Source organism: Choloepus didactylus, chromosome 10 (genome assembly GCF_015220235.1).
Source record: "Choloepus didactylus isolate mChoDid1 chromosome 10, mChoDid1.pri, whole genome shotgun sequence".
In the NCBI taxonomy this organism is placed as follows: Eukaryota; Metazoa; Chordata; class Mammalia; order Pilosa; family Megalonychidae; genus Choloepus; species Choloepus didactylus.
In genome coordinates this window covers 46952299-46964501 of record NC_051316.1, presented here as the reverse complement: position 1 = coordinate 46964501, position 12203 = coordinate 46952299, and the positions used below count along the sequence as shown (strand labels likewise).

Sequence of the window (12203 nt, the reverse complement as noted above, 5' to 3'; positions counted from 1 at the left end):
TTCTTCCACCTTTCCTCCCACTCCACCTCGTTTCCTCTCTTCCTCAAATATTTAAATTCCTGCTAATTAGGCCTTTATTGACTGAAGTCAGCAGTGCTGTGTACACTGAAGGCCTCTGGCTGTTTTATGGACACGTGCAAGACAGAGCTGAGTTTTATATAACCCACTTTACAGTGCAGTAACCCTCTGCTGGTCCTTATCCACTTGCCGCTGTAGGTAGCCCTGGGACTTAATGGAGTTAAAGAGGTGGATTTCTCAGGCCCTCATTGACTTTCAGAATGACAGTTAATTTTTCTACACCTGAATTTCTCTTTCTGTAATAGTCAGGCATAGATCTACCTCATGGCCATGGCGTGACCATCAATAATATAAGTCGGTAATGTGCCCTTGAGGATGTTTAGGATAAAGGTACAGTCAAAGTAAACAGAGCATTGTTTTCATCACAAGTCTTGTCTTTCTTCAGTCCTTTGCTCTCCTTAAGTGGCTCCTTCATCCTCCCACCTTTGAACATTCTTTCATTGGTCCACCATGCTTTGTCTGCTTGCCCCATTTGCCCCCATCTAGTTGCCATCACCCTATGAAATTGTTGCTTTGTGTAGTTTGCCTTCTGGATGCTTTTCTCTGTCATCTGTCTTTCCTTTAGGGGTTGTGTTTTATGTGACACAATAAAATGTTTTGAGACATGTCCTATTGGAACTATACTTAAGGAAATAAGCTTGTTTCATAGTTGTTTGGTATTTTTCCCCCTTTCCTTCTGCAAAATGAAGGGCAAGATGTGCATGGCTATTGGCATTTGTCAGATGCGTTCCAGGCTGAGTTTGTGCTGAGCCAGTGCTGTTTCAGGTAGACGCATGTGTCCAGAGGGGCTTGGCCTGTGGGTAAATGCTGTTTGTCTCTGTCCACAGCTATCCCCGTGCTTAGCTGTGAAGCTGCGACTCAGACTGAAGGAAGACTGGAGCTGGCTGCAGTAACTTTGAGGAGAGGCTTGAGACCAAGAGCTCTGCGCTCCAGGCCACGGTCTTTAATAGATTACAGATCTTACATCGACACCAAACTGCTGGTGGCGAGGTTCCTGGAGCAGTCCTCCTGCAGTATGACCCCAGACATCCATGAACTTGTAGAGAACATTAAATCCGTTTTGAAGTCTGACGAGGAGCACATGGAAGAAGCTATCACAAGTGCCAGTTTCCTAGAACAGGTAGTTTTATTATTAATATCGGGCATGAATCAGAGAACGCATTTCCATAGTAGCTTCTGCAGTTTCTCCGATTTGCTGTGCAAAGCAGAGTAAGTTCATGGTCAGCCTTCTAAGGGAAATGGGGTTAGGAGGTCGAGTGAGGGAGAGAAAGGAAGTGGAGAACTTTCCTTTCAGGTTTGATGATTTCCCTGCAGCCTTCTTGGCTCAAGGAAAGAGGAAACCAATTATTCTGGGATGTGAAAGCATGCCTGGAAAAAGAAGGGTGGACATCAGGAATCAAAGCAAAAGATCTGGATGATGTGGAACCCATGCAGCAAAAACATTTGTTTTTCTAGTTTGAAAGTTTCCCTTGATAGGGCATGTTTTTTCAGCTTTTGAAAATGATGACATACATGAATTTTAATGTTGGTAAGAGTCTAGGAGCTCCTCATATTTCTGTGAAGTGTTTGGCAAGGTAAGTCTGTAGGACTTAAGAGGAATAAATGCCTTTTCATTTTCATCAATAAGAAGTTCAAGGCAAGCCCTAAACAGAAGCCATCCAGTGGAAAGATAAAATTAGGCCTGTTACATAATCCATTTGGATCTCAGGTTTCTCATCTTTAAACTGAAGGGTTGGACTATGTGGTCTCTACATCAGTGTTTCTGAATGAATGGAATTTCTTTCTGATACTTTTGAGAAGTGGGACTAGGTCACAGTTTGAATTACCCACCTCTTTTTTATAACTGTTACCTTTAGGTGTTTACTCTTTTGCCATGGGTGTGTGGGGTGGGTGTTGTAGGTGTCAGTAAACAGTGGTACATGGACGTTGCCTGGTACTGTGCTTGCATACATTAAATACCCAACAAATACTTCTTCAGTTGAAATGGGCTGATTCTCATGGCAATTACCAGCTCTAGGATCCTCGGTAAAATTATAAGGCAGATTGAATAAATCCCCTTCTCACTTTCCTTTCTGTTCTCCTTTTCCATCTCCTGGCCTCTTGTTATGGAAGCCAAGAGCCAAATTCTCTCTCAGACCCTCAAGGGATCCAAGGGAGGAGAAGAGCAATCTTGTTTATCAAATGAAGAGGTACAGCAGCCATTGACCCTCATGTTTGCATTCTAAACGAGAGGACAGTCAGTGCTCCTATGTCTGTCTCCACTTAGTAGCCTGTATAGGGAGACACTGACCTCCTGGTGTCCCTTGTCTACTACCCTGTCTCCTTCCTTCTGTCCAGCCCCAATCCTGATAACAGCAGCAGGCACTGGGAGCCATTTCTCTAAGGCTGCCAGGCTCTGATGAGGTAAGATCTGCAACATCCACCAGGCAGTTGGTCTGGACTTTCTGCAAGATCTTACTCCCTGGGAAATAGCTCTGTGGAAAAAGAACAAACATTTATAGCTCAGTAGATGCTGTCATTACAAATGTTTGTTAGAGCCTCATGCCCCAGACCAGGTGCTGAGACTGTAAGGTAGACTCTGGGCCTTCTGTTGGGGCCTTCTAGGACTAGACCCTCAATTCTTCTCAGCATTTTCTCATAATGCCCAGCAGGAGGAGGCAAGGACAAGGGGAAGGACATTCTTTATTTCTGACTCTACCCAACTTTGCACATTTTCGCTTTAGTATTACTGGAATGAGGTTTTAGATCCATTTTCATTTTCATCATTATCAAAACACTTGCCCCAGCTTACTATGTGCAACAGTCAACTTCTAGGAATGTTGAAATTTTCTTCTTAAAGAAGACAGGCCTTAAAGACATAGATGGTTAGCAAAATGTAATGTCCCATCTTTGGGGAGTGGGGGTAGGGATACACTTTTTAAAGACCTTGAAAGCTCACAATGGAACAAACTAAACAAAAAGTCATGAGAATGAGATTTTTCTGTGATGTTAGGTGGTAATAAAGCTCCTCAGTTTTTTCCCTAGATGCTAGCAGTGTTATAGATCACACCACCTGATAGTGCCATTTTAAAAAGTTGTATGCGTGGCACAGTTCTCCCCTCTTAAATCCCAGTTGGATGAGGAATTTCTCATATTTTTGCTGTTTTTACAAACAAGTGATATTATATATGTAAAGTTATGTATATGGCATATTCCAAATAGATCTAGAAATAGAACCATTCTTAGGAACTTTTACCAAGTAGTTGACCTGGTTCTTATGTTGTTGCTCATTGAAGGACAATTAGAAGTATCAATTAGAAGTAACTTGATTTTTGGTTGACATTTTATAAACTCATTATCTGATCATAATCCCTGACCAGGGGTTCTTAAATTTTCAGGTGCATCAGAATCCCCTGGGGTTTTTGTTAAAAATAGAGGCTGAAACTCCAGTCCAGACTCACTGTCAGAATTGCCATGAGTGGGAACTGGGAATCCATCTTTCTGACAAGGTCCTTTGGTAATGTGCAGCAAAAAATCTCTGGCTTAGACCACAGAGAAAATGGAACTAAGGGAATAGAAAAAAATGCTAAATATAAAGTAGGAAATTGCAATAGGCAAATCAGTTAAGTCTGGCAGGTCTAAGGTTGAAACAATAGAAAGTTTGGGGAATTCTGCAACAATGAAGTCTTTCTGCTTTTTTCCAACCTGATTACTCTTAGGAACTTTAGAAAAGAGGCGGTATGTTAAAAGTATCTCTTGAATTTCAAGTGGGTTCCACTTTGGGAAAACACCCTTTTATCTTTCTCAAACCAACTAAACATTAAGATACATGGATATAAGGGTCAGGTCTAAGGACCACATTTCATGGAGCTTAATCTCTTCCCTCCCCCTTATTCTCCTTTATAAAGATAATGGCCCCCTTGCAGCCCAGCACTTCTCGGGCCCCCATGCTGCCCTCGCGGAGACAGCCTGGCCTGCTGCACCTGCGGAGCTGCGGAGACCTGAGCACCTTTGCCATGCCAGGGAGGCCAAGGGCCGAGAGGAGGCCCCGGCGAGCCGAGGCTGAACGGCCACACAGCCTTATTGGTGTCATCCGAGAGACAGTGCTGTGAACCTGGAGGGCCAGTTTCCTGTGTGAGCCTGAGGAGCACGGAGGAAGAAAGATGGCCCTGGAAGGTGGAAGGCTGCTCCAAGGGGAAGGGTCCTCTTCCATGCAGTTTCATGGCTGGGAGTTGGGGTCCCTACTGGGAACTCCTCAAAAAGGGCAGCACTCTGGAGAATATTTGTTCCTGTTCTTTGGCTTCCAGTTTTGCTGACTGGGGGCACTCAAGGGTGAATGAAGGGGTTCTTCCAGACCCATTTGGTTTTTGGATGCACTGTGTTGGAGGCTGTGAAGGCAGGGATTTCTCCTTCCACTGCCAGGTCTCCCAGCGTTCCTGAGGCCCACATGCCCTGGTGTGGGTAGAAACTGGGCTGATTCTTTACCCACCTCACCCCTCATGTCTGTCTTTGTTGGTGAGTTCTTTCCATGACTAGAAGGACAAATCTGTTGGGCTGCTATATATAGTTGCCTGGGACCTTTGGCTCTGTGAGAGAGGAGTTGGCACAGAAACAAAATGATTATCCCTGATGTGGCTGAAATAGTGAAGCCTCATTTTAGGTCACCCTCAAATACACTCTCTTAGGAAAAACAGGAAACTTTGTAAGCAGCAGATTTTAATGAAAGACATTTAGGAAGAGAAATATTGTTGATTCCATTTATTCATGCTTGCAAAACTAGAGACTAAGGCAGAACTGAGAATAAAAATGTTTACTTTGGCTCTCTGGGCTCAGTGTGCAGCATTTGTTTATGCTTAGGCAGCCAGGCCTTACTTCACATAGGGTTTGGAACTTGGAGCAGTGGTGGTCAGGTTCCAGCAGGCCCAAAAAACTAGTTTAATCTCCAAAGTACCCAACCCCTGTAGATCATAATGCTTCAGCTGAATGGCTCCATGGAGCTGCTGTTCTAGTGGGGTCCATGAACAACCAATCAATAAAGTAATTATAGATTGGAGATTAGTGCTAAGAAGGAAGGGAATACCACTTCACGTACACTAGAAGGCTATTATTAAAATAACAGAAAATAAGTGTTGGCAAGAATATGGAGAAATTGGAACCCTCGTGCACTGTTGGTGGGGATGTAAAATAGTGCAGCTGCTATAGAAGACAGTTTGGGAGTTCCTTAGAAAGTTAGACCTAGAGTTACACTATGATCCAACAATTTCACTTCTAAGTATATACCCCAAAGAACTGAAAACAAGGACTCAAATAGATACTTGTACACCAACATTTATGGCAGTGTTACTCACAATAGCCAAAAGGTGGAACCAACCGAAGAATCATCCACAGAGGAATGCATAAACAAAATGTGGTATATACATAAAATGGAATATTATTCAGCCACATAAAGAAATGAAAAGTTCTGATACATGCTACAACACGATGAATCTTGAAATCACTATGCTAAGTGAAAAAAAACGACACAAAAGAACGGATATTTTGTGATTCCAACTATATGAAATATCTAGAATAAACAAATTCATGGAAAGAGAAAGTAGATTAGAGATTACCGGGGACTGGGGTGGTGGGTGGGGAGGAATGGGGAATTAATTGCTCATTGGATACAGATGTTTTGTTTGGAGTGATGGAAAAGTTTTGGTAATGGATGATGGTAATGGTGGTAGCACAATATTGTGAAATGTAATTAATGCCACTGAACTGTGGCACTTAAAAATGGTTAAAATGGCAAGTAAAAATCTTAAGGATAAAACAGAAGGGGGTGGATAGAGAGGTCTTCTGTGAGGACATGACATTTGAGCTGCGAGTTGGAGGGTCCAGGTAGGGGGTTCCAGGCAGAGGGCGAACCAGTGCAAGGATGGGAGAAACTACAGCCACCATGCGCCAGTCCGGAAAGTAAGGGAGTTAAGGTGGGCAGGAACCTCAAGGGCTGGGCGTTAGGTTTACAGTGGGACACCACTGATGAATTTGTCACAGAAAAGTGACATTTAATTTACAGTTTAAGAAGCTCACCGTGTTGCGTGGAGAAGACTTTAGCTCCCTGTGTGAGCGGAGGGGAGCAAAGAGGCCACGTGCATGCGTGCGTGCGTCATCCTTCGCCGAAGGCCCTAAGGGGAGGGCCCTACGGCGCATGCTCTCATTTCGTCCTCGTTCCGGCCTCTGAGGTGGCAGCTCTTATCCTCGCGTTTCACCTTTGAGGAAAATGAGGTTCCTGAACTTGTCCAAGGTCACTCGGAAGGTAAGTGGTAGGGCTGAAGTACCCATGCAAGCCGGCACCCCAGAAACCACCTCAGGGCCCGACCTTCCATGTAGAAGCAGTTTGGCATTTCCCGTTTCTGTGAGGTTGTGAGAGTTCTAGCTTGACACGGTGTGACAAGCCTCGCGCCTCAGCGGCCCTCTGACTCTGCTTAGATGGCCCGAAGGCCAGTGAAGTTGCTCTGCTCCTTTTCAACTCCTTGTTTGCCCCCAGTCGGGCTGCTGCTATTCCTCTGCGTGAGGCCCGGGAGCTCTCATCCTACCAATACGAACCCCTCCCCCCTCCCTCACCCCAGCCCCCGCCAGGATGTGGGGGTGGGAGAAGGCATTGACTTTAAGTGCCATGTCCCCTTCTGAATCCCTTTCCGCTCACCCCCAGCCACCATCGCAGGCCTCATTCCGTACCCTGGAAGTTCAGGACAGGGAGGTGGGGAGCCGCAAGTTGTGGACATTCTGGCTCCCAGCCAGCGGGGAACTGTCGGAGAGATGGCTGCAGCCATCCGAGGAAAGGGGGGCATAGAGTCTGGGACATCACTGAGACACATTATCAGAGGAGGAAGTGGGGACCTGTTGCAGCCTCATAGACTGGACCCTGCAGCCTGGGGAATGTCCCGTGGAATTTCAGGATCTGAAGGTGTTGGTGAAATAAGAAACCTGGGTTCTGTCTTGTTTCTTTCTCAGACTTAAAGGAATATTAAAGTAGTATAGTGTATTGACCACGGGAGGCAACTCACCTCCGCATTAGTTTGTCTGGGTGGTAATATTCTTTAAAATACTCAAGTGTTAATGGTGTTATATACATTTGCATGTGTTAACTTAGTGCACTGAGAGGACAGTTACTTTGCATTTGAAGTACCCTAATCAAGAATCCACAGTCCAGAGCTGGTGACTAAGCATTTCATATGTGGTTATCAAAATTACGCTGGTGGTAGGAATGTAAAGTGATACAGCTGCTGTGGAAAACAGTCTTGTGGTTCTTCAAAAAGTTAAAACACAGATAGTATTTGACCCAGCAACTACACTCCTAGCTATATACCCCAAAGAATTGAAAGCAGGGACTCAAACACATACTCGTACACCATTGTTCATAGCAGCATTATTCACAATGGCCAAAAGGTGAAAGCAAACCAAGTGTCCATCCACAGATGAATGGATCAACATAAATGTGGCACATTTATACAGTGGAATACTCCTCAGCTATAAAAAGGAATGAAGTTCTGATAACATTCTACATGAATGAATCTTGAAAACATTATACTAAGTGTAATAAACAGGACACAAAAGAACATATTGTGTGATTTCACTTATGTGAGATATCTAGAATAAACAAATTCATAGGAGAAAAAAGTAGATTAGAGGCTACCAGGGGCAGTGGGGAGGGAGGAATGGGGAGTTACTGTTTAGTGGGGGCAGAGTTTCTGTTTTGGGTGATGAAGAAGTTTTGGTAGTGGATGGTGGTGATAGTAGCACAACATTGTAAATATAATTAATGCCCCTGAACTGTATGCTTAAAAATCATTAAAATGAGAAATTTTATGTGATATATGTTACCACAATAAAATTTGAAAAAGAAAAAAAGATTACACCGGGCTAATTAATCCACGTGAGGTATGTTTAAAATAAATTTTCATTGGTGAGATCAGTGATGCTTGAGATATGTGGCTGGTCAGAAAGAAATATTGCACAGTCAAGGTTGCCTGTGCACCAGAGGATTAAAAATCTGGTGACCACTTCAGGATACTTTCCCAGGTGGTACTAGGACAAGAGCTGCTCCTTCAGGATGCTGTGGCCTCTGCCTCAATCTTTTAAGCAGCTTTGCATGTCCAAGTGTCTGAAGACAGTGAGCTGGCCTTCCCCAAGCTTGCGTAACTGTCTTGTGCAGACTTGCTAATGAGCGTTTGTATCTGGCTGGCAGAATTGTTAAAGACTTGCTTTCATTGCAGCATGCCACCTGAAAGTGAAGGCTTGGGGAGGGATCATATGACCCCTAAATGCCTGAGAGTCCCCATGTTTACCAAAGGAACCTGACATTTGCTGAGCAGCCCAACTGGCTACGTCCGTTCACTATCCCCCCTCAGTTTGCAGATGAAGAATGAGGCTCAGAGCTTATAGCAGAGCACTGCGAAGACCAGCACTTCTGGCTCCTGGATCCACTCAGAGCTTCTCAGACTCTTTAGGATGAAGGACCAGTATTTTCTCGCCAGTCCATCATGGACCAAAAATATAATACTGACTTACCAGAAATATGAAATAATAGTAATAAAAAAGATACACAAAATATAAACTCCTATTCTAATGATTAGATTCACAGTCACTAGCATCCAATTAGCATTTTAAAATGCTTTCTGAGAACAGACAGCTCTTAGCCCAGTGTGCTGCCCATACTTTGAGTATGCCATCCTGGGGCCCCATGCTAGACTGAGTTTCACACTTCCGTTGGATCCCGTGCTGTGTGCTAAGCTCTGGGGACAGTGATGAAGAGGACTGTAAGGAGAAGGGATGGACAGGGCCCTTCTCTATGCATGTATCTCTGAGGCTGCATGTGAGCTGAGGCTCCCACACAGAGAAATCCACATCTCAAAGGTCTGCAGCTTTGGTCAGGCCCTCAGGCTTAGGAAGAACTGATAGTAGAAAGAGTTAGCTGCTGCCAGCCCTCCAGGCAGAAGAATTGGGGAAGGGAAGCAGAACAAAGGAGTACATCTCCACCTCCCCACAGGACACTTGGGATGCAGAAGAGCACAATGAAAGGAATGAGGGAGAGCACCCCAACAAGGACATCTTTATTTATGTGGTGGTCCTCCCAGGGGCTGGCAACCTGTATGGGGTCCATGCAAGGGAAGCTGAATCTGGGGCCAGAAGACCATATGTGTTCATTTTTCAGTGTAGGAAACATTCATCCTCTCATTCATTCAACAAGTGTTTATTGAGCTACAGAGTGCCAGGTAGCAGGCCAGGAGCTGAAGGGAGAATGCTGAGCATGGAGAGGGATGGACAGAAAATAAACAAATAATAAATGCAAGGTATATTCACCTCGGCTGCTGCTGAACTGCTCTCAGCTTCCGAGGGGTATGCAGAGCTGGGAGACCACTGGGCCTGGGCTTGATTTATCCCTTGATTTGAATGGATCCCTCATCCGTGATTGTGAAATAGGTCCAGGGCATGGATGCTCCAGGGTAAAGCTCTGTAGATCTGGACTTCTGGCAGGAGACATTTGGCTATCTTGGGAATCTGGAGAGCACTTCCACTTCTGAGTGGGACCTCTTGCTGCAGTGTGTTCCTCACCCTAGGCTTGTCACTGTTCCAGTAGGAATGGTCTTTTTATTTGAACAGCTGACAGGATCCCTTTTGTTTTGCCTCAACAAAAGAGCTGGGCAATGTCCACCCTGATAGAGGTGGTGGAGTGAGACATTTCAGGGCTCTGCTCCCCCCCACAGAAGCTTTGAACGACCAGCAAGCACTGGGAAAGCACCAAATTAAAAAAAAAAATAAAGGCTACCTAAAAGTGGTAAGAATGCATGGTGCTCTAGCTGGCCCCTCCCCATCCCTCACCTGCGCAGTGTGGAACCCTCGTTCTGGTTCTGGAAAGAGCAGAGTAACCCTTATGCACATACTGGGAACATGTGTGTCTGGTCCAGTCTGTCTGGTGGCACGTAAGGAACTCACCATCCCAGCACTTGCCTTGCATGTGGAAGGCTGGAAACTTAAATTCCTTTCCAGTGGCTTGTTCACAGTGTGTCAGCTGACTTCCCCTGGAGCAAGGGATCCAAGAAAGAGAGAACCAGAGAGTGCACCCAAGATGAAAATCAAAGTCTTTGTATAACCTTCCTTGGAACAAACATACCATCATTTCTTTTGATTAGAAGGAAGTAACTAAGTCCAGCCCACACTCAGGGGGAGAGGAATTAAAGTGCACCTCTTGAAGGGAGGCGTATCAAAGAATGTGTGGACATGTTAAAACCACCCCGGCGACACTGTGTGTGTATATGGAGACCCTTAAGGATTTATCCCTGCTGTAGGTTTTGCAGCAAGGGGATTTTGCCTAAGCTGGTCACCCTCCAGAATCCATTCTTTGGTCTCCCTGAGAAATCTGATCCTCACCTTACCTTGTGGTATAAAGTGGAGATTGCCCTCATTCAGTCACTTAGCAAATATTTATCAAATGACCACTAGAAATCAGGCAGTATTGTAGACACCGGGCATAGAGCAGTGAAAAAAACACATGCAATCCCTCCCCTCTTAGAGCTGACATTTGAGTGGGAGGAGCCAGACAATAAATAAAAAGATAACTAAAATAAAAGCAATGATAATAAGGGCTAGGAAAAAAAATAAAGCGTGATAAAGGGAGAGGGGGTTAGCACTTGCAGTTTTAGACAGAGTGGCCAGGTTAGGTTCTGCTGTGTTGTATTAGAGGAAGGGCTCAGGGAGGTCCTCTTTGTTGAAGTGACATTTCAGCAGAGAGGTGAATGAAATGAGTGAGCCACATCGATGAGCCACATCAATACTGGAAGAGAGCACAGCAAGGACAAAGGCTCTGAGGCAGGAGTGTTCTTGGTGGTGTGTTCAAAGAACAGTATGGCTGGAATAGAGTGAGCTACAGAACAATCGATAGCAAATAAGATTGGGGAGGTATCCAGGGTCCAGATCATACAGGGCCATTGTAAGGTCCTTGTTAGTCTACATGTGATGGGGCTCATTGGCAGGGTTTGAACAGAGGCAAGATGTCACCTGACTTACCCATGTTAATGGGTTCATTCTGATTGCTAAATGTGAGTGAGGAGGAGGGTGGGAGCCAGGGAGGAAACGGGACCAGTTAGGAGCTGCTGCAGTAATCCCATTGAGAGATGATGGTGGCTTGTTCTGAGGAGGGCTCAGTGGAGGTTATGGTACATGGTTGGATTCAGATGTGGCTCCTGCCACATCCACTTATATCCAGGAGGTGGCACTGCTGACGTTAGACTTTTACTTACTTTCTAAGTAAATCAGAAAATGTTCAGGATTTCAGAACAAAGACATTAATCATAGCACAATTTAAAATAGCAAAAAAAAAGAGAAAAGAAAGAAAAAAACAGAAACAAGAAAGGAAAAGGAAATTGGCCTAATAGTTAAATTATTTTGCATTCAAATTTTTTTTTTTAATTGTGTATTTATGTGGTAGAATAGTGTATTGCCATTAAAAACATGTTTTAAAAGAATTCTTAATGACAAATGAAAGAGTTTACAATAAAATATCAAATGAAAGAATCAGGGCAGAGCATGATATATGATACACAGTCTAAAAGGAAACATACCAAAAGCTTCAGGGTGATTCTTTCTGGGTATTGAGATTATGTGATTGCCATTTTTTTCCCTCTCTTCTATTTTTCCAAATTAAAAAAAAATTTCCACAAAAACATGCATTACTTTTGTAATCAGAAAAAAAATGTGTAAATAAAGATTAAAATTAGATTTAAAATAAAGATTTGCCAATATAATTGAGAGGTGTGAAATTAAGAGCCTGATTTAGAGCAGGGACAAAGCAGTTGAGACGCAGAATTGGCAGAACTTGCTGGCTGATTGGATGTAAGAAAAATGAGGGGCGAGACAAAGGTGAAGTAAACATTACCTCTTCATTCTCTTCTCAGTGCAGTGGCCACAGTGATCCTGTTAAAACATGTCATATCATGTTCCTCTTCCTCTGCTCTACTCAAAACGCTTTGGCAGCTCCTTCTTTGCTCAGAATAAAAACCAGAACCCTTAGAATGACTTATAAGGCCCCACATCAAAGGTTATGCCCCACCCCAAGGTTATCTGTGTGACTTCAAGATTTCCTACTTTCCTCCAACCAATCTCACTCT

The 12203-nt window shown here is 44.2% G+C and overlaps 1 protein-coding gene across 2 annotated transcripts in view; it reads left to right on the top strand.

Annotated features, from left to right (window-relative positions):
• The window catches only part of FAM189A2 (family with sequence similarity 189 member A2), an 81265-nt gene extending 76381 nt beyond the window's left edge, over window positions 1-4884 (top strand). For both annotated transcript variants that reach the window (XM_037798247.1, XM_037798246.1), the window contains 2 exons: window positions 906-1198; window positions 3966-4884. In XM_037798247.1, coding sequence (XP_037654175.1) covers window positions 906-1198; window positions 3966-4169 — 497 coding nt within the window. In that variant the 3' untranslated portion in view covers window positions 4170-4884. The remainder of the gene's footprint in view (window positions 1-905; window positions 1199-3965) is intronic.
• Window positions 4885-12203: the final 7319 nt, after the last annotated feature.